The following is a 21,853-nucleotide window of genomic DNA, read 5'->3' on the forward strand; positions in this document are numbered from 1 at the left end:
CAGGAGAGAGAAAAAGAGAGAGGTGGCAGAGAGATTCAGCATGGCACACCTCCTTCCAATTAGCTGTTTCTTTTGACCAGCAGCCTCAAAAACTGACTGACTGCTAGAGAGCTGACCACTCCCCTTTCATTATACAGGTCACTTCTAAAACATGATCACTTTGGCTTGAAGTCTCATCTGTGCACATATAAACAAAAGGCCTCTCAAAATTGTTTTTTATCTCTGTACCAAGCCAGACTGATCAGAGCCCAGCCTGGTTTATTGCCCCTCGAAAAAAAGCAAGGGCAGTGTCTCCTTGAGCCAAGGAACAGCTTTTAGAAAGAAAGGGGCTAGCTTTGTGACAAAACCAAAGTGGAGAAAAATTGAGCTGGGAGAACTAGCCACTCCCCTTTCATTGTACAATTTTAAAAAAAAAACTTAAAAGCTTCTTCAAGTTGATCAACCCAGACATTTTGGCAACTCTGCCACCTATAACACTTTTGGGAAAACTAAGGACCATTCAATCTTGTTAAAGGAGCAGCATTGTCACAAGTATGTGTGATATCTGCAACCACATCTTGCATTGCTCATGTGCTTACGTATTGCTGGAATAGGTAGTAGGTGGGGAAATAATGGCAATTTTTAAGCTATTGTGAGGCAAATGCAGGGCTTCTCTAACAGGTCCACTTCACAAAATGCTTGAATTTCTGATGGAAATGAGTAGTTTGAGTTTAATGGTCGTTGTTTACATGCTTACATAAAGAAGTGACAGCGTGAATTAATTCTCTCTTAGGATTCAGGGGAAAATGTTCCAGCATCAACTGCACAGTTCTTAATGTTACCGTTGACGAGCAAACAATCATCAACAACTCCAACAAAAAAGGTCAGAGCTTGCATCCTTGAAAGATTAACCTGTGTCTTCTCACTTGATATATTGACTGACATGCTAAGTGCTTGGTTATACCATATTTGAATAGAAATATAGAACAAAATTTGCTAGGTCATCGTATTGTTTTTTTCAGCTTTTTAAAAGTACATTTTCTTTCTTGGTAGCCGTCTCTGTAAGCATATGTTGTTTATTTTCTGACTTGAAAACTACAAAACTGTATTTGAATAATCTACTCTTGAAGTTTTCATGACCTGAAAACTTGATAATTATAGTCATGTTTTACTGATTAAAATTTCATCTTGTGACTAGCCATTGTCACAAAGCTAGACCTTTTTGTTTTTAAAAGCTGTCCCTTGGCTCAAGGATACTCTGTCCTTGATTTTTTTCAGAGGGGTAGTAAACTAGGCCGGGCTCCGATCAGACTGGTTTGGTACAGAGATGAAAAGGATTTTGAGAGGCCTTTATATGTAAACAGATGAGACTTCAGGCCAAAGTGGTCATATTTTAGAAGTGATCTGTAGAATGAAAGGGGAGTGGTCAGCTCTCTAGCTGAGCAAATGAGTTCAGTCCAGAACTGGCTGGGAGTTCAACATTGACCTGTGTGGAAACACTCTCTGCTGCCCTTCTAACTACAATTTGTAAGCATCTGACCCTTTTTTGTACTGTGTTGTAAAGGGAGTTTGCTTATTGGGACTGTTGTGTATATTCAGAATAGCAGAATTAAGTCTAGTTGGATAGGCTGAGTTCTGTAGGGGGTCTTTATTCTGTTCTTTGTGTTTTGTTGTGTAACTTTATGAATAAAGTTTTCTGTTTTTAACCTGGTAGTCAACCTTGCCAACTTCGGGTAATTTTCACTGTACACTTACCAAAACAAATTGCAAAGTTATGGTCTGAGCTGCCTGCCTAAGAATATTTTGATTGGTCTGGCCTAGTCCATAACACTATCACAGTCACTTAGTTGAGATTACCCTTAAATTAGGATATTAGTTGATTTTATATTTATCAGGAATATTTATGTACAATAATAAGTAGAAAGCTCCAATGAGTGTTTTTTCTTGATAGATTATAAACAATTATTTGGAATATGCAGCACAGAAATGGGCCAACTAGTCTGTGTCAGTGTTTGTACTAGATGCATGTCAACTTTAATTCAATTTGTCTCAGCCCTTGCCCTTCCCAATTCCCCAGCATATCCTATTTTATTCTTTTCTAATATGTTCAAGTCTGGTTTACTTTTCAATGTATCTAAACTATTTGCTTTAATTATTTCATGTGATAGCAAGTTATACATTTTGAAGAAATATCTCAGTGCTGAACTACACTCTTCTCTGTCCTTAGTACTTTGGTATCGTCATATTCCTTAAAGTTGTCAAGTGAAGGCCACAATATGCATCTCACATTTAATATCCTCTGTCTAAATCAATACTTGAATAAAACAAAGCGATTGAAACAATTTAATTATCTTCCAATCTGTTGTCATTAGCCAGCCTAGAAAATCATGGTCATTTGTGTTTCCCTATCAAAAGTTTTCATTTTGTATTGGATGTGGATTCTGCGAGGTAGACCAGCATTTATTGCTCATCTCTGTGTCATTTTGATGTCCATGTGAAGGTCTTGGTAGGTTCCTTCGAGAATCACTACAGTTCATGTGCTGTTAAGGAATGCTTCCAACTGAATTCAACAGCCCCTTAGTCCAATGTTTATATCTCCCATTTTCCTTGGAAGCTCTGACCTTCAGTTCATGTGGTTAAGCGGAGTTCATATTTTGACCATGATTTTGTGTTATAATTTAAATGGCTCTTTTGGAATATACTTTTTAGTACACTCCACATTTTCAGCCATACGTAGTGTAAGCAGCTTCCCTTTGGGGAAGAGCATTAGCTGTTGCTCATTCTAAAAAAATTCATATTTCCAACAAATGTTGCATCCTTGAAAAATTAACAAGTCTCTTCTCACTTGAAGAATTAACTGACGTGCTAAGTACTTAAGATTTTTTGTTTTGCCCAATTTCTAGTATCTTTCCATCTTGTTTGAATGACTGTGTTATGAAAAATGTAGTTTTTGTGTTGTCCAGAGCATCACAAAATGAGGCCATTTGATCTGTTGTCTCTGCTGGCTCACCAAACAAACCATTCATTCAGTCCTACACAGAATTATGCCAGGACAACTGGTATTTTCAACTTTTATGAATTTTTCAATCCAAGTTCATTGTTACATTTTTTTTATTTTTTCGAATTATTACCAGAATCTCCATTGTATTGGATGAGTTTTAACTCATTGGTTCAACAAACTGTAGAAGGAAACAACACATTTAACATTATCTACGTTCACATCCCAAAACTGCACCACAACTGGGTTTGAAAATAAATTAATGGGGAGCAAGACTGAGACATCCAGTCACCCTGTGGCATAGTACATCTATGTTAAGTCATAACCTTGAATTTTTCTATGTCCAAAGAAAGTTGCTGTGAATGTTGTGAAACTAATAAGGTGTTTGAAATCCATTTTGGTTTCTACAGCCCATCTTTTCCCACAAGACAACCTATACACGAAGAGGCCGTGGCAGTTGTCCAAATCCAAGCTGTTTGTTTACATATGTCACAAGACACAAACCTCCACAATGTCCAAATTGTGGCAAGTGGCTGGGAGGGAAATGGATTCCAAAGGTAATTTAGTAACACATTTGACAACAGTGAAATCTAGTTAAGTAGAATAGTTAGGAACATCTGAAAGTAAAAGCCAATTTCAGTTATCGTGGCCATCCTTGAGAGTGGAGATCAGGTTATATTGTCGTAAACCATTTCATGAACTTATAGTTTATAGTTGGACAAAAGATGAGGTGGTTTTCTGACTTGTTTGTCTCATACAGCTTAGATATTAGGAAATTCTCTTTACTCAGAATATTCATCAACTTGAGATGATTGCTATTTTCCTTTAGAAAGAACTGAATCTTTTGGTTCCTATGTGTGATTACTATTGGACTTAACATAGTAACACTGGAGGGAAGATTCATCAGTTATTTCATACTTCTCCCAAACCATTTTTAGAAGTAGGACTTTGAGGTGAGGGTCATGCATTGTTTAAGTAAATTGCATTTTTGAGAAATCTTTTTTTTCATGTGTATCAGGGTTTTGATTTTGATTTGTTTATAACAGGGTAAGGAATTGCAGGTATTAAATGTACATGTGGAGTGTAATCAAGAGAAGCAAAATAAGGTAAGCTAAATATTTAGCAAACTTTTGTTTTAACAGGCACCTTATGAACTGACATTCTTGATAAACCTGCAAAAAATATGTATCTCAAATACCATGACTTTTACTACATTATTCTATCCAATTATTATAGTTTATAAAAATGTTATTTACTCTATAAATGTACTTGTTCACTTGAATGGCCTAACGCAATATCAACAAATGATTCAATTTCAAGTCAATTTGTCCTCAAACACCACAATCCTACCGCAATGTTCAAATAGTCAATTGGTGGGTTTGAGAAGGCTCTCTGCCAATAAGTTTTATTTCAGGCAAAGTTGCATTATTATTTAAGTGACTTGTACTGTAAATAAAGATAAAAGTAGTGAGTATACCCCCTGCATTACATTCCTATTACTCTGTGTTTTTATTTTATTTTGTGCACCTCTTGATTATCCAGAATATTTGATTATCCAGAATATTTGATCAACCATCACACTCCTGGTCCCATAGAAGCTAATTAATAAAACATTTGCTGTACTTAGCCAATTCTTAATGACTTTTTTTTCAACCATTATTGTTTGTACCAAGTGTGAATATTTCAAATTCATGAATTTGTAACTAGCAGCTGAAACTTTTCCACTTAACAAAATTCATATTTTAATGTATTGCTCAAAGCGCTTTAATATTGATCACACATGTCAATGGAAGGATTATAAGATTGAATGACATAAGCCCTTGCCTTCATTTAAGGTGTCCAGGAATTGAACTTCTTCAAACCTCCAAATGGAGGGACTCTTTCTAATTTTGCACTTTCTTAAAAAGAAAATACATTCTCTTAGAAACATTGTGTTTAAATGTAGATATTTTAAAATCATTTTTAGTTTATTTTAATATTTTCATGCCAGAGGAAGTATGGCTCACAGATTAATTTCTGTTTTTCAGAAGAAAAAGTCAAGTGGCTTTGCTTAAAAGTCTCAACATTTCTGTTGTTAAATGGAGACATGCTGTATTAGATTAAAGATAATAAACATTATTAAAGTTAAAGGACTTGCACTATTTTCCAATCTTTAATTTCTTAGTATTTTAGGTCATTTTACTCAGTCAGTTGCAATGATTAGTTGAAGTTCATAAGCAATTATAGACTGAATTCACATTTTCAATTTGCAATTCCTTTCCAAACAAATTGCACAAAATATTTGGCTTTATTCCTTATGCTTTGTGGTAAAATCTTTAAGTAAAAGCAAGAATATATACACAATACTGAATAGATTTTGTTTAGCAAGCTCTCAAAGCATATTTTCTCTGTAAACGGACAGGAAACAACAGATGTATCTATCGGCACAAAAGACACAGCTCAGTCCAGTTTGGAAAGTTCACAGGCAGTGACCCAGCTGCTTAATGTTGCGTCAGAAGATCAAGGGGAGGAAGAACAGCAACAAATGCAAACTAATTGGCAGCAAACTGTACATGTTGGACCTGATGAATCAGCTACAGCAATGTCCACTGTACAGACAGAGGAACAGGTACTTCCAGTACAGCTTTGCAATGCAGCACTGACAGATGAGCATACAATGGAATCACAGTCTGAAGTTGTCGTAAAGGAGCTGGAGGTTCTAACACACCAAATTTCACGTGTCAGTAACACCGTAATCAGTGGCTCCCATGGAGTTAACAATATGAAACCGGGATCGAGGTTAGTTTACTTTTGCCACACAAATTTGATACTTTTCTGAACTTTGCTGCCAATGGTGGAAAATTGCATCAAATCAAGACTGACATAGTTTTGGGAGACTTCTGTAATTTGCAGCAAGGAGTAAAACCAAGTTGAAATGTTGATGCTATTTACCAAGTCCCAGAGTCCAGCAAAACGAGCAGAAAGCAGATCTTGATGAAGGGCTTACGCTTGAAACATCAACTCTCTTTAGATGCTGCCTGACCAACTGTGCTTTACCAGCACCACATTCTTCAAGAAAGCAAATACCAAAATCAGAACATGCACTGGAAAATAATGATTCCCTATAAAAGCAGAGAGTAGTTTGGCTTTACAGCATATTGACACATAACAATACAGTACATAACATTAGCTGATCTATTCATGGTCCCTGATTTGTATTTATGAGCATATGTAGTAGACTTGGCGGGAGGAAAGGGAGGGAATGAAAAATAGCTAAAAATAAGCTACTTGTTTCCCTTCACTGCTGGTCAGATGCAAATACAAATGAGAATATTAATTTATTATGAATGGTTACCGTTTGTCATATTTTAATCCACTTTTCACATTTAATCCTAGACAGTAAGTGTTGGTAAAGTCATCTGCAGGGAAAGTACCTTAGCAGCGTGTAACCCTGTTATTTGCTGAGTAATTGTATACTTGCTAACTTGAATACTTGGGCAAAGGTGACAAAACATCATGTTTCTTGATTTGTCCATTGTACATTTTAAGGATGTTAAAATTTCAAAGATTTATATGCATTTTTTGGTTTGTTTCTACCCCTTATTCAAAAACAGTTAATAACACACATGCAAATATAAACTGATGCACAAAAAAATCACAGAAGAAATAAAATATGTCGATAAGGTAATGTCGAAATGTATGGTGCTGGAGAAGTACAGCCGGTCAGGCAGCATCTGAGGAACAGGAGAGTCGATGTTTCGAGCATAAGCTCTTCATCAGGAATGGGGGGGGGTTGCTGGGGCTGCTGGGGCTAGGGAGAAACTAGCTGGGAATGCATAGGTAGATGAAGGTGGGGGCTGATGGTGATAGATTAGATTAGATTAGATTCCATACAATATGAAAATAGGCCCTTCAGCCCAAAAAGTCCACACTTCCCTCTGAAGAGTAACCCAACCAGACCCATTCCTCTATCCTATCTATACCCTGGGCTAATGCTCTTAACACTATGGGCAATTTAGATAGGTTGGGTAGGAGGGTGGAGCGGATTGGTGGGCAGAGAGATGAACGGGTAGGACAGTTAAAAAAGGGCAGTGCCAAGTTAAAGGGTTGGATCTGTGATAAGGTGGGGGCTGGGGAAATGAGGAAACTGGTGAAATCAGTTGGAGGGTGTCAAGGTGGAAGATGAGGCATTCTTCCTCCAGGCTTGGGGTGACGAGAGCTTGGTGGTCGAGGCAGCCAAGGACTTGCATGTCCTTGGCGGAGTGGGAGGGGAAGTTGAAGTATTCGGCCACAGGGCGGTGGGGTTTATAGAACATAGAACATAGAACAATACAGCACAGAACAGGCCCTTCGGCCCACGATGTTGTGCCGAACTTCTATCCTAGATTAAGCACCCATCCATGTACCTATCCAAATGCCGCTTAAAGGTCGCCAATGAATCTGACTCTACCACTCCCACGGGCAGCGCATTCCATGCCCGTGCATGTGTCCCAGACATGTGGAACAGTTCAGGGAACAAGTTGGCATCCTATCTCCCCAATGTAGAGGAGACCACACCAAGGGCAACAGACACAGTAGGTGATGTGTGTGAAGGTGCAGGTAAATCTCTGTCAGATGTGGAAGGATCCTTTGGGACCTTGGATGGAGGTGAGGGGGGAGATGTGGGTGCAGGTTTTGCACCTCTTGCGATGGCAAGGGAAGTGCCAGGAGTGGAGTTTGGGTTGGTGGGGGGTGTAGACCTAACAAGGGAGTTGCGGAGGGAACGATCTCTGCGAAACACAGGTAGGGGTGGGAAGAGAAATATATCCATGGTGGTGGGGTCTGTTTGTCGCTGGCGGAAATGGCAGAGGATGATGCATTGTATTCGGAGGTTGATGGGGTGGAAGGTGAGGACCAGAGTTTTATGTCTTTGTTGTGATTGGAGGAGTGGGGTTCAAAAGTGGAGGTGTAGGAAATGGAGGAGATGTGTTGGAAGGCATTGTTGACCATGTGGGAGGGGAAATTGCAGTCCCTGATTAGGGAAGCCATTTGGGATGTTCTATGGTGGAATTGGTCCTTCTGGGAGCAGATGTGGCGGAGGAATTGCGAGTAAGGGATAGTGTTTTTGCAGGAGACGAGGTGGGAGAAGCTGTAGTCCAGGTAGCTGTTGAAGTTGGTGGGTTTGAAGTATATTCCTGTGTTGAGTCGGTCAGTGGAAATGGAAATGGAGATGGAGAGGTCCAGGAAGGGAAGGGAGGTGTCCAAGATGGTCCAGATGAACTTGAGGTCAGGGTGGAAGGTGTTCGTGAATTTGATAAACTGCTCAACCTCTTAGTGGGAGCAGGAGGTGGTACCGATTCTGTCATCAATGCAGCAGAGGAAAAGGTGGGGAATTGTGCCGATACAGCTGCGGAAGATGAACTGTTCCACATATCTGACGAAGAGGCAGACATAGTTGGGGCCCATGCGGGTGCCCATGGCAATCTACTTAGTCTGGAAAAAGTGGGAGGATTTGAAGGAACAATTGCTGAGGGTGAGCTCAGCCAATCGAATGAGCGCGTCAGTGGAAGGGTACTGGTTGGGTCATCGGGAGAGGAAGAAACTGAAGGATTGGAGGCCTCCATCATGGCAGATGGATGTGTACAGGGTGAAATAAGGTAGTCCTAATGTCCAGTGAAGAATGTAAATAATTTCACAGAATATATTTTATCAAGTAAATGCTATACTTTTTTCTACCTCTGTCATATTAATAGACAAGGTTTACAAGTACGACGCAGAAACAAAGCCAAAGGGCGAGCAAAATCCAGTTTGATGACTGGTGCTGCTCGGTCACGTCCACGTGTTATCCTGCCAGCAACCCCATCCAATGCAGGTAGGTATTAGTGTGGTGATACAAAAATCTTGGTCTTAATACTTTAAAAAAATAATCAGATTATTGGCAATTATTGAGCTGCGTATGGAGATATCTGGACAGATGCGAAATCCTTGGTCAAATTTAGCTTCCAAAGATGTAAAGTATTTAGGGGGATAATTCCAGAGTTGAGGGTCATGGCAGTGAAAGTTTGAGGGGTGAGGAGGCATGTTTGATCTCAGAGTGGACAGGGCTATGGAAATCGGAAGGAGCAAGGCCAGAGTGTAATTTGATAATTAGGCAAACCTTTAAATGTGAGACTAGTAAAGGCAATTACCCCATATGCCTTCTTAAACACCTTATGTACTCTTGCCCTGCTACTTTCAAAAAGCAAAATTCCTCTGATCTTCAGTACTTTCCAGCGTCCTACCATTCAAAGTGTAATTCCTTACCTTATGACCCCTCCCCAAGTACGTTTCTTTCAGCTTCCCACCTGACCAGTCTGTCTATAACTCACAATAATTTACCCTCCTCTCCCTTCCCTACCCATCTACCCACCAACCAATTTTCATATCATCTGTGTGCTGCTTGATCATTTTCCCCTACATTTAAGTCTAAATTATTAACGTGCACTACAGACAGCCTCTGCACTGAGCCCTGTGGAACCTTACTGCAAGTAGATGTTCAGTCATAGAAATATTCCTCAACTATCACCTGTCTCTCTGTGAATTTTGGCTGCTGTGTGCCACTTTGCCTTGGATATCATTGACTCTTACATTCTTGATCAGTCTGCCTTGCTAAAGTCCATGTTCACTAAACGAAATGAATTTGCCCAATCAACGCTACTGGTTGCTGCTTTTAAAAGCCTGATCAAATTTGTCAAATGCCATCTTCCCTGAATCTATATTGACTATCCTTGATCCTTATCTGTCCAAGTTCAGATATTTTCTGTTCATCACAATTCTTTCTAATCTCCCCACCACAGAGATTAGACTGGCCAGAAATTTCCTCTTCTGTCCTTTTCTGGCTCTTTTTAAAAAGTAGACAACATTAGCACGCCTCTGGACCTCACCTGCAGTTGGAGAGGATTTTAAAGTTACTGCCAAGGGTCCTAATAGCTCCACCCTTGCCTCCTTCAATATTCAGGAATACATCTCATATGGTCCTGCAGATTTGTCCTCATTTTAAGGCAGCTCAATTGATCAGTACCTATTCTCTATCCATGGATGTAAGTTTGTTCGCTGAGCTGGAAGGTTCATTTTCAGACGTTTTGTCACCATACTAGGTAACAGCATTATCTCCGGTGAAGTACTGGTGGTATGGCGCACTTTTTATTTGTGTTTAGGTTTCCTTGAGTTAGTGATGTCGTTTCCTGTACTTTTTCTCTGGGTGGTAAATGGGATCCAAGTCAACGTGTTTGTTGATAGAGTTCTGGATAGAGTGCCATGATTCTAGGAATTCTCACACATTTGGCTTGTCCTCAGATGGATGTGTTGTCCCAGTCGAAGTGGTGTCCTTCCTCATCTGTATGTAAGGATATTAATGAGAGAGGGTCATGTCTTTTTGTGGCTAGTTTTCTGCCTGTTTGTTCAATATAGTGTTTGTTACAGCTTTTGCAAGGTACTTTGTAAATGACATTAGTTTTGCTTGTTGTCTGTATGGGGTCTTTCAAGTTCATCAGCTGCTGTTTTATTGTGTTGGGTGGGTTTGTGGGCTACCATGATGCCAAGAGGTCTGAGTAGTCTGGCAGTCATTTCCAAGATGTCTTTGATGTAGGGGAGAGTGGCTAGGGTCTCTGGATGCATTTTGTCTGCTTGTTTGGGTTTGTTGCTGAGAAAATCGGCAGACTGTGTTCATTGGGTACTCATTCTTTTTGAATACGCTGTCATTTTCCTCTGCTCTTTGTAGTTCCTCTGTGCTGCAGTGTGTAGTGGCTCGTTGAAATAATGTTCTGATGCAGCTTCGATTGTGGGTGTTGGGATGATTGCTTCTGTAGTTCAGTATTTGGTCTGTATGTGTTATTTTCCTGTTGATGCTGGTTTGAAGTTCCCCCATTCACCAATCCCTGAGAAAAAGAACAGGAAGTGACATCGCCACAAAAAAATGACATGACCAACCCAAGGAAACCTAAACACATAAATAAAAAGCGGGCCATACCATCATTGCTTCACCGGAGTCCTACTGATGATGTTGCCTAGTATGGTGATGAAATGTCTGAAAATGAATCTTCCAGCTCAACGAGAGAACTTACATGCAGAACCTCAACCTGAGCTACAAATCTTCTCAAATCTCCGTATTCTCTATCTATATTAATTTTTTTTCTAAAGTTTTGCAGTCTTCCGTCCTAATGTCTATACCAGAGTTGTCTATTCTTTTCCATTGTGAAGGCCAGCATAAAAGTTTTATTGAAGACTCTGCCCACATCTTCTTAGACCATACAGTATCATTATTTCTACCCTTTCCACGTTTTAAAAAAATACTGCGTTTTTTCCTTTAGTCTGCCTTGGCCTCAATCATATTTTAGTTACATTAGCCTTTTCCCAATTTAGCACTTCTTTTCCCAACTTGTTTAAAATGCTCCTTGACTGGTGTACTTTTGACCCGCTGGAGCTCACCTTCAAATATTAGCTCGAGAACTGCCCCCTTCCTTGTTCGGCTTTTTACGTGCTAGCCAAAAAAAACCTTCTCTTTGTTACGTAAGAACTTTTTTTCCTTACCGACCTTCAGTACTAAAACTATCCAGTTAATATTTTGGGTATTTTAAAAAACTCATAAATGCTATTACTGCCTTATTATACATGCACTTCTTTGAAATTTGATTGTATATTTATTCCTCTAAGTCCTGCTGACTGTATGGGCCTAATAGTACGCACTCAGCAACATGTTTGCCCCTTTCGTGTTTTTTTCACTTGTACCCATCGGTTTTATTTGATCCTTTCATGATATTATCTCTCCTTATTGCTATAATTGATTCTTTGATCAATATTGCTTTTAGAAATCAGATTTTAGATTTGCAATCAAAATCATGCATTGTCGTTGTAACACAGCAAGTATGTGTCTTAGCAGAGCTCCTGCTTAAAATATGTGTGGATGTCAAACAATTTTATTTTAAGTGCCCTTTTGTCCATCTCTACAAATTTCCCCATATCCTTTGCTGAAGAACAGTTTCGCCCCATCGATAAAAATACGTATCCCTGGTATTCTTCTAATAGATCTCGACATCTTGGCATTTTTCTTAAAATGTGCTCATCGGCAGTTGACATTAGTGGAAGCCCAGTCATGAATGTTATACTATACTGTGTTTTCTTTAGCTTCACAGTCTGGGGTCACCTATATTCGAGTGGTTACAATGCCTGTCAATCAAGCAGAACCAGCAGAATCTAATGTGTCTTCACCAAGTCAGAAAGCCATAGGTATGCAACCTTTTAGTCAATTAAAAGCAATATTTCCCACTCTATTTCCTAGTAATTTGCTAGTATAAAAACTCTCTATCAAATATCTATTCCATGATATCATGTGCTGAATATTAACCCGAAAGCAGGATAGTTGAGTCTAATTTTGTTGTCAACAATCTCTCTGATTGGAAATTTTCCAAAATTCAATATTTGGCAAATGTTCTTTTATAGAAGACAGTCTTCCAGGCCATTTGAATTAACTGCATGTAATTAAAATTGGATTAAAAGCTATCACTGAGGTGCTGTTTTCCTGAGGGAATAAGTTTGGGTTGAAGCCTGCATTTCACCACAGTGGTGTTTCATACTCAGCTAAAAGCCAAAATATTTTGCCCACTGATGCCTAAGTGGTATCAGGAGGGTTACAAGCCTTTGATCTGATGGCGTTCTTAATACTCCCTTGGCTGCTACAACTTTGCTGCAAAGAGTTAAACCCTGTAACCTAGCAAAATGGTCACTTGTTTAAACGTCTCCTAATTCCGTGACAAGCCCGGGCATGGTCTTTGCCTGCTTTCAGTTGATTTGAAAAAGACAGCTGTCAACTCCCGCCCCCCCAAGACAGGCTTTTAACAAGCACTTATCTACTTTAGTTGGCCTAATTCAGAGCACAGGCATGTTTGGAAACTCACCCAGCCTCCTCCATTCCAAATGTCGCATGAACCTGCATGACACCACTGCTGGGTTTGTTTTTCAACTATTCATCTCCCACTGCATTCTGAATTAGTCTCTGATAGTCTGACCCTATGTGTCTCAAGTTTGAATGTCACTACATTTTACTTGCATGTAACTTTTCTGTTCTGTTCTAGTACATTGCATTTCCTTCTAATTTGAGAGTGTAATTCAAAATTTGAAGACTATTTACATTATAGGAATCTATTCATGGAATTGTAATCCTAAAACTCATTTATAGCTTTCTATAAATTTTTGTGCTTTTGTTTGTATATAGCTAATGGTTGAAAGACTGCCATTCTGTAGCTGTTTAATGCTGGGAAATTGCTATCAATTTTGTAAGTAAAATACGAGTAAGGCAAAGTACAGTGAAGTCCACATTGTCTGGATCACAAGCATCTGGAATTGTCATGCAACCAACATCCAAGATTGAAAAGGAGAATTCTGGATAGTTGGGATTCAGATAAAGGGGACTTTACTGGCATTTAAATTAGAAGGGAATTATGGTTCAGATTCTTTAATAAAGCTAGTTCAAGACTTGAATTATTGATCAAGACAAAAGCACCCAGAATGACCAGGATACGGGTATTTATGACTGGTCCCAGTGCTTGTTGTTAAAACACATTCAACTTGTGGCAGTGATGAGCTGAATTTTCCCAGCCACCAATATTATTTCTCATGCAACTGACATGTTCAGGTAACTGGCAGCCCCATTGCTTGTGCATGCTGGATATGGGGAGATTATTGTAACATGTATGTAAAATTAGAGTGAATCCTGAACCTTTAGCTAGTTGAGAATTCATTTTGAAGATTATCACATTTTTACTTAAAAAAAAAACACCAGCAATTTGTATCATGGAATTTAACATGTGGCCTAGGATTAGGATGAAAAAATAAATTTAAACCAACTGATCGTTATGCAGGAATCTTGGAGTTTGTCACCATAGTGTTCTATTGTCCAAAATGATTATATCAAAAGATAATGTAATAACAAAACTTCATGCGATAGGAGAAGACTAAAAATTGTTATTCTTTTTTAGCTAGAGGTTCCTTGGCAAAGAGCTTATTGAGTTCTCCTCCTCCATCAGGTCTGAAACCCAGCACCTTAAAGCAACTGGGGCATTCTGTTTTACATCCGAATTATGAAGAGGAAGAACAGGTATGTTTGCGCATTTACCAAAATGAGCGATTTTAATATTTTGTGATATCAAAGTAACTTGAATAGGCATTCCAGCTAAAGAATGTTAGCTCATTTTATTTTAAAAACTCATGCATTATTCCTAATTTTGCTTTCATCTGAGTTGAGCTGACAGAGTTGAAGGGAAGAAGGGAAAATGTGGTTGTCCCACAATCTAATTGCGATTCCTGCACTTTTACTGATCATGTTTGAGAGGGCAACCTCCCTCAGGAAAGAAAGGTTAGCCTGGAATAATGTCTTCACTGTTATACTGAAATTGTAAATGTCAACCCTTAATTAGCTATAATCCATGAGGGGCTGTACGTATCTCTTTTTGTTCTCTGCATTTCCATGGGTTGCTATGGAAATGCATCAAATCTGACAGCAGAATGGCCAAAAAGGCCTAGTGAACTTGCTCTTTGAGATTCTTTGAGGGCCAGGAGAAGTAAAGGTGTTTTACCAGGTTGCACCAAGAGGTGCTCGGCTCCTCTAGACCAGACATTCCTCATTGTTGCCTTATGCCTGTAACAGTGTCATTCAAAGGATGAATTTTCCACTTCCACCATAACCTGTGACTTTTCCCACTGACTTCAGGCAAATCACAGTCCATTATTTTGGGAGACTTCATGTTAAAATCATGTCGCTCTCATGCAAGTTCTCTGTGAAGAGGTTTCACTCCAAATTAAAATCAAGCTCTATTCCACTGTACAAATGACTAAACTGTTGTTTCATTTCATAATGGACTCTCCTAAAAGTAGCATTCAAGCTAGCCGTCTTTGTTTAATAGTAAGCTGTTTGATATCATTTTTAAGCTTAGTATGATTTATAAACCTTCGCTTATTCCTGCCGACCAGGCCATTGCTAACTTCAAAAGAGTTTCAAGCTATTGCTTCTCCATATTTTGGTTAGAATGATAAATTGCTGCTTTGTGCTTTGATATCATCCTCCAGAGTGCATGTTAATTTAAAGGATGTCTGTCTAGGTGATAGATTTGCCTTTCAGTTGGGTAGGACTGCAGATCAGAGTCTCGATTAAAGTGGTGCTGGAAAAGCACAACAGGTCAGACAGCACCCGAAGAGCAGGAAAATCGACATTTCAGGCAAAAGCCCTTCATCAGGAAGGGCATCATCCTGACGAAGGGCTTTAGCCCAAAATGTCCATTTTCCTGCTCCTCTGAAACTGCCTGACCTGCTGTGTTTTTCCAGCAGCACTTTAATCTAGACTGCACTACCTCATAGTATATTATTTTCTTGTGTTTATACCTTTTGAGTGAGGGATAATCTAATCTGAGGCTATTAGCAATACTAGAATATAAAGTTAAATTAATAATTGAATCAACAAATATGGAGCAAGAGCAGGTGAATTGAGTCAAGAGAAATGTATATCAGTCTTGATCTTGATGAAGTCTGTTCTGTCATTTTAAGGGGCAATTGGTTTTTGTATCTTCAACATTCACCTTTTTTTAAAAAAATTGTTAGGCAGGTGGTGCAGAAAGGTCTAGCTATGTGTTCCCTCCAAGAGATTAGAATGTTTCATGGTCATAGCACCATTATTGACAGGTTGTCTTGAGAAATAATTTAATAATGAGATGAACTGACTTAAAATAAAAGTTAAGGTATTATTTTAAATTCAGGGGCTCAACGTCCTGCTGCAGAAGCTGCAAGTCATTCATTTGTAACTGTGTAGTTATAAAGAACATTTGTTTTTCTTTATCTATAGACAGGATTAAAAGCTGCCACAGAGAATGGGTCACCTCAGGCGGCTGCTGTTTCAGTCAAAACTGTGTGTCTGACTCTTCCAAAAACAAACAAAGCCAGCGCCTTTGTAAGTACAGTATAGTAATTGAAACTCAGTTAGAACTTTGATTGCAATATTCTGTAGTTTTTAATTATCATTACAATTTCCACAATGAAAGCATCAGTCATCCTGCAAAGTGCGGCTCTTTGGTCATTTGTTACTTTAATGGATCCTAGCCCAGATGGCAGATTTGACTTGCAGTTGAGTGGAAATGCTGCCCCAGTTGAGAAACTGGAAATCGTAGAAGGGTTAATCCCTGCCTTGAGAAGGCTTTGGACGAAGCCGAGGATTAGATATGAGCTCTCAGAAGGTGTTAGGGGACAACATTATTGCACCTAGTTTCACTTCTTCCCAAAGTTATTTTTAGCTCCATCAAGCTGCAGAATTTCCCAGAAATTGACTTGCTTTGTTTAGATTTACAAAGTGACCTGGTTTTAATCTGAAACTATTAATCTCATTAAGATATTAAAATTCCACCAATCTGCCAGGAGTGTGTTGATTTGCCTTTCATCTGTCCTACCAACATTAAACCTGGAGGTGAATGGATTGGAGATGAGGTTGAGCCTTGTCAAATTTCAGCATTTTGTATACCCTAACCCACCCATTTTTTGGGAACTTAAAATAGTCTATATGTTGCTGCCAAGTGGAATTACAGTGTCTTTACTTATAGTACAGCAGTAGGAGTAGAGGGAAGAGGTGAGAAAACGAAAAGAGAGTTTTGTTCCTCTGAGCAAATACCTGTCCACTCAAATTTCTTTTGATGGCACTGCAGGCATCAGTAGAATGTGGAAGAAACCAAGTATGGAGCTGTATCCTATCTATGTGGCCATTTACCAAGAGTCCCAATGTTGCTGTGTTCCTAGTAACCTTGTAAAGTGTTTGTTGTTTTATGAATTATGAGCTTTTAGATTCTCTTCCTGAGGTAATTCTGAGTGTATTACGTGATTCTTTATGAAGTCTTCTGTATTTACGTTTCTAGCATGGTGTGTGTCAATAATCTAACATTTATTGTGCTCTTAAGGACCTTGGTTTGGCAACTTGCAGAGGTAAAGGACGTTGCAAGAATCCCAAATGTACATATGTCTACATGAACCGGTACAAACCAGGAATCTGTCCAAAGTGTGGCTATGACTTCACAAGAGACAAACAGGATATAAAGCCATCAAAACCTGCTGTGAGTACTGTATCCAAGATAAATAGTGTACAGTAACAAGGTTCAGAAAGGAACAAAGTAAGCCATTAGCCTCTGAGCATGTCTCATAATTTAATACATCTTCTTCAAAGGTTTGGTGTCCAGAACTCTACTGAATATTCTGGATGTGATCCAACCAGAACTTTATATGACAGAAGGATGACTTCTGCACTGTTTACAGTGTGACCTATTTTTGTGTCATTGTAATTTTAGATATGTGGTTTTCTATCCAACCCAATTCATTAGTGCACACGGTGATTAGCTGTGGAATCGATGCAGAACTTTGTGCGACACAACTACTCACTTATGTTCCTTCAGTTCCACTGGTTTCTAGCACTGCAAGTAAATAGCATCATTGAAGTTCCTCAGTTTACCAATTCAACTATCTCTTTTAAAAAAAAAATCAGGTTTATCAGTCATGGATCTACCATTCACAGGCCTTGTTGGCCGTGTCTGATCAACTGAAGATTTTCAAATATTCAGTCACCCATCTTTAATTGTGGACCCTAGAAATTTCCTGACAACAGATTAGGTGAACTGGTCTCTAATTCCCTTATTTTTATCTTTGTCACCTCTCTTAAATGGTGGAGTGCAGACTTCCAGTCTGAATGAATGATTACTGAATTGTGAGAAATTCAAAAAATTATACTTGGGGTATCTGCAACATTTTTCAAATTCTTTGAATGGAAACTATCTAAAGTTGGGGATTTGTCACTCTTTTTTTGTGTTTGGTTCTGTTAATTTGCCTGAGTACCTGATTCCATATTTGTTTCCTCTGAATCTCTGACATTCCAGCCTCAAACAATCCTGAAAATATTGTCTCTCAGTGTTAGCTCAGCAGGGAGGAGTCAAGCGTGTGGTGCTGGAAAAGCACAGCAGAGGCGTCCTAGGAGTGGGGCATTTCTTCTTTTCTCTTATTACGAAAGGTTATCGGTTTCGAGGGCCTACATTGCTCCTGACAACCTCTTTTATATTTGAATATAATTATAAATTTTGTTGATTTTTTTTTTATAAATGCTTTGTCTTTTTGTCATACTTTTTTGAAGTGCTTACTGTATGTTTTATCACCCTTTGCTTTGCTTTGCTTTGCACTTTTCTCATTTTTCAGAGTCTGTCTTTTTTTGTTTTTCTGATAAGTTTCATGTTGCTGCTTATGTCTTTTGTTGTTTATGGCTGTCATTTGGCAAATAGAGTTCTTGTCCTTTAAGGGTATGACCAGATTCTGTATCTTTAATTGGTTTTCAAACATTACCACCCTTCAATTTTTTTTAACCTATTATCAGATATACCCAGTTAACTGCAGACAGGCTGTATCTTTAATGCTGCTTGGACCTAAACCTATAGCTCTTGTGTTTCTCCCTTTCAAGTACCAAACTTGAGTCATTTGTATTATGATGACTATTTGACAAATGTTCTCATGCCATTGGACTGTTAACTGCATTCATTTGATCAATGATCCTAACAACGTATGCCCACTTATTTGTTCTAAAACATGCCATATATGTTCATGTATTTTTCAGCAAAAAACAAGGAGTGAACCTTTACACAAGTTGACAACCTTGATGAGTGCAAGATTAAAAACTTTTGCAGCATGTTCCTTTTGTCATGCGTACTCATGTTCTGTACTACCAAACTAGATGTTCAAGGTATTGCAGATAGCTTCTGGTTCCTTTTTATTTGTTTATATTTTTAAAAATATGAAGTTTTCCATTTTAATTTCAGATAAACAGCGCACTTTCCTTGGGTCTGTTGAATCCAGAGGAGGGGCTAACTCAGGCCTCAAAGGATTTACAACGCCAGACTACATTGCTACTGCTCAGGAGAACAGTTCAAATCCCTGAGAATGAGGCTGAACTTCATGAAGTTTTTAGTCTAATTCAGGAAATGAACAGCTCAAGGTTGATCTTATCGACAGTAAATGAGACCATAACACTTGAACAAAATTCGTGGCCAAATTACTTTGAATCTTCAGCCACTATCTGTGGTTTGTGTGACAGCCAGTTGTACAAGGGTGGACAGAAGTAAGGATCTTTTTTTACTCCAGTGTTATCTACTTGAGTACTGCATTGTTATACAAGGCATGCCTTGGAATTGAGAAACAAGTGTGTCTATCTGTTACTAATCTTTCACCATACTGTGGGGAATTAGATGTTGCTGAGCAAGGGTCAAAGCTCACTGCTGTGATGTTGTATAAAATAATTTGAAGTTTCAACATTTAGGAAGCTGCATTCCAGATTATTTGTTTATCTACTGCTGCTGCCTGCTTTTTTGTTTGTTTGTGGACCTGTGGGCATCACTGGCTAGTCCAGCATTTATTGCTCACCCTTGTTGCCTTGGGTAGTTGCAGGTGATAATGACCTATTTTCTTGAACTGCTGTCGTCCTCAAAGGGAAGTTCATTGAATACAGTTGGTTCTGCTCTAATGTGGGTTTATTCAATGCGAATTGGCTATAACACGATTGAAGAATATCAACCATTATTTGTAGAAACTGAACTTTCTTTACCTGTGTTCGCAATAATGCAATTCCGGCTCCATCATTTTAAATGGTGCTGCTATTAAATCATTTTCTTATAATACGGGAACAGAACTATCATGTTATATCAAAACTGACTGTACATTGAGATAGATTCATGTGAGATGTATTAAGTGTCAATGTATTGCAAAATTATTCACATAGTGTGCTTTTCCTGAAAGCATCAGACTTCTTTGGCATGCTTTACTTATCATCCTTTAGAGACCATTTTTGCTAGTACTTCTTGAGCATCATTATTTTTTATTTTATTTTCTGTGGTATGTGTTTCACTGAAATGTCCATTTATTTCCTATTCTTAATTATTCTTGAATTGGTTGGCTTGCTAGGTCGTTTTTAAGGGCAGTTAAGGTTGCAGTGGATTTGGAAGACTGTGTAGATCAAGCTGGATAAGAATGGTAAATTTCCTTCCCTAAAGAACATTAATGAAACAGATGGACCTTTTGCATTAATCAGTGATAAGTTGTAAAAGTCACCAACACTGATATGCCAGATGGATTCACCTCACATCTGTGATGGATTTGAACCCATGTTCCTTGAGCATTAACCTGGGCCTCCAGTGACACATGACTGCTGTGCCACTGTCTTCCTCCCAAATTGAACATTAAAAGAATATATTTAATTTGCAGAAGAAGACTAATTAGAGAGTATGTACCATTAATGAGCTGCAGAGGCTCTGGATGACTTGGGCTACAAATTGGCTGTTCCATTTTTGTGATTGGTAACTATGTTGAAGGAGGGAAGGTTCACACTCAAGTTCTATTTATTTGCCTTCTAATTTGTGGCCAGTTTTTGCATTTGCTCAGTTACTTCTGCAGATAGACTTGCTAATATTGAAAGCTGATTGTGTAATGAATCTCGGACATAAACCCAGGTCTTACCAATCCATAGCTCATTGCTGAACATTTGAACCATCAAATTGCTCAACATGGGAAGAGGAGGACAAAAAAATCCTGTGTAGCTTAAGACAAATAAAATTGGCTCCTGATCCCTGAGGATCATGAAAATTAAAATATAGCTCAAGATGTTAGGACAGCATGTACTTGGAGCACTCTTGGAGCAGTTCACGTGTTCTCTGACTCTATGCACAACAGTGCTCTAATTAAATATTAACCAGTAACTGAGCTGTACAGAACCAAGAAGGTTTGACCTTCTGTGATTTCAGGGAAACTGATTAGAGCAACAATTGTAAACAAAGAACATCTCCATTTGTTTATAGAGAATTACAATTATTAAAAACTAGAATAACCCTTTTAATGATGGAATTTCATTTCGATGAATGTGAGGTGTTGCATTTTTTTGAAAAAGCAAACCAGGGCATGGTAAGGTCCTGGGGAGTGTTGCTGAGCCAAGAGATCTTGGAGTGCAGGTTCATAGCTCCTTGAAAGTGGAGTCGCAGGTAGATAGGATAGTGAAGAAGACATTTGGCTTGCCTTTATCGGAGTTAGGAGTCCTATTGCGGCTGTACAGAACATTGGTTAGGCCACTGTTTGAATACTGCATGCAGTTTTAGTCTCCTATAGGAAGGATGTTGTGAAACTTGAAAGGGTTCAGCAAAGGTTTACAAGGAGTTGCCGAGGTTGGAGGGTTTGAGCTATGGAGAGAGGCTGAATAGGCTGGGACTATTTTCCATGGACCGTCGGAGGCTGAGGGGCGAGCTTATAGAGGCTTATAAAATCATAAGGGGCATGAGTATGGTAAGTAGACAGTTTTTTTCCTGGGGGAGGGAAGCCCAAAACTAGAGGGCATAGGATTAAGTTGAGAGGGCAAAGATTTAAAACGGACCGAAGGGGAAAGTTTTTCACACAGTCTTGTGTTTATCGAATGACCTCCAAAGGAAGTCGTTGAGCCTCGTACAATTACAACTTTTAAAAGGCATCTGAATGTATATCTGAATAAGAAGTGTTTAAAGGGATATGGGCCAAAGACTGACAAATGGGACTAGATTTATTTCAGATATCTGGTCAGCATGGACGAGTTGGACCAAAGGGTGTGTTTCTGTGCTGTACATCTCTGACTCTATGTACAAATGCAAAGATTTTGTTACGTCTGAGGTGAAATGAAAGAATTATTATCTATCTTAGTAGGAGGAATAGGCGAAAAAGAATATGATTTAAAAAGTGACAACAGCATGTTATGCGGCGCAGTGTTTTGGTTGTCCTTGTACCTGAAGTGTGCAATTAATCACAATGGCACAGTGGTTAGCACTGCTGCCTTACAGCGCCAGAGATCCGGGTTCAATTCCCACC

General features: G+C 38.9%; 1 protein-coding gene across 11 annotated transcripts in view; it reads left to right on the forward strand.

The window, feature by feature from the left end:
- Nucleotides 1–21,853, forward strand: part of hmgxb3 (HMG box domain containing 3) — an 87,537-nt gene that overhangs the window by 23,672 nt on the left and 42,012 nt on the right. For 9 of the 11 annotated variants that reach the window (XR_011963458.1, XR_011963459.1, XM_072590479.1 and 6 more), the window contains exons 5-14: nucleotides 773–862; nucleotides 3,388–3,534; nucleotides 4,024–4,083; nucleotides 5,379–5,755; nucleotides 8,689–8,807; nucleotides 12,098–12,199; nucleotides 13,948–14,066; nucleotides 15,804–15,908; nucleotides 16,903–17,055; nucleotides 18,796–19,094. Coding sequence is in view for 9 of the 11 variants with exons in the window: in XM_072590479.1 (XP_072446580.1) it covers nucleotides 773–862; nucleotides 3,388–3,534; nucleotides 4,024–4,083; nucleotides 5,379–5,755; nucleotides 8,689–8,807; nucleotides 12,098–12,199; nucleotides 13,948–14,066; nucleotides 15,804–15,908; nucleotides 16,903–17,055; nucleotides 18,796–19,094 (1,571 nt within the window). In the remaining 2 variants the exon portion in view is untranslated. The remainder of the gene's footprint in view (nucleotides 1–772; nucleotides 863–3,387; nucleotides 3,535–4,023; nucleotides 4,084–5,378; nucleotides 5,756–8,688; nucleotides 8,808–12,097; nucleotides 12,200–13,947; nucleotides 14,067–15,803; nucleotides 15,909–16,902; nucleotides 17,056–18,795; nucleotides 19,095–21,853) is intronic. The other 2 variants (XM_072590484.1, XM_072590485.1) reach the window with 2 other exon arrangements.

This window comes from Chiloscyllium punctatum, chromosome 20, assembly GCF_047496795.1.
Source record: "Chiloscyllium punctatum isolate Juve2018m chromosome 20, sChiPun1.3, whole genome shotgun sequence".
NCBI lineage: Eukaryota > Metazoa > Chordata > Chondrichthyes > Orectolobiformes > Hemiscylliidae > Chiloscyllium > Chiloscyllium punctatum.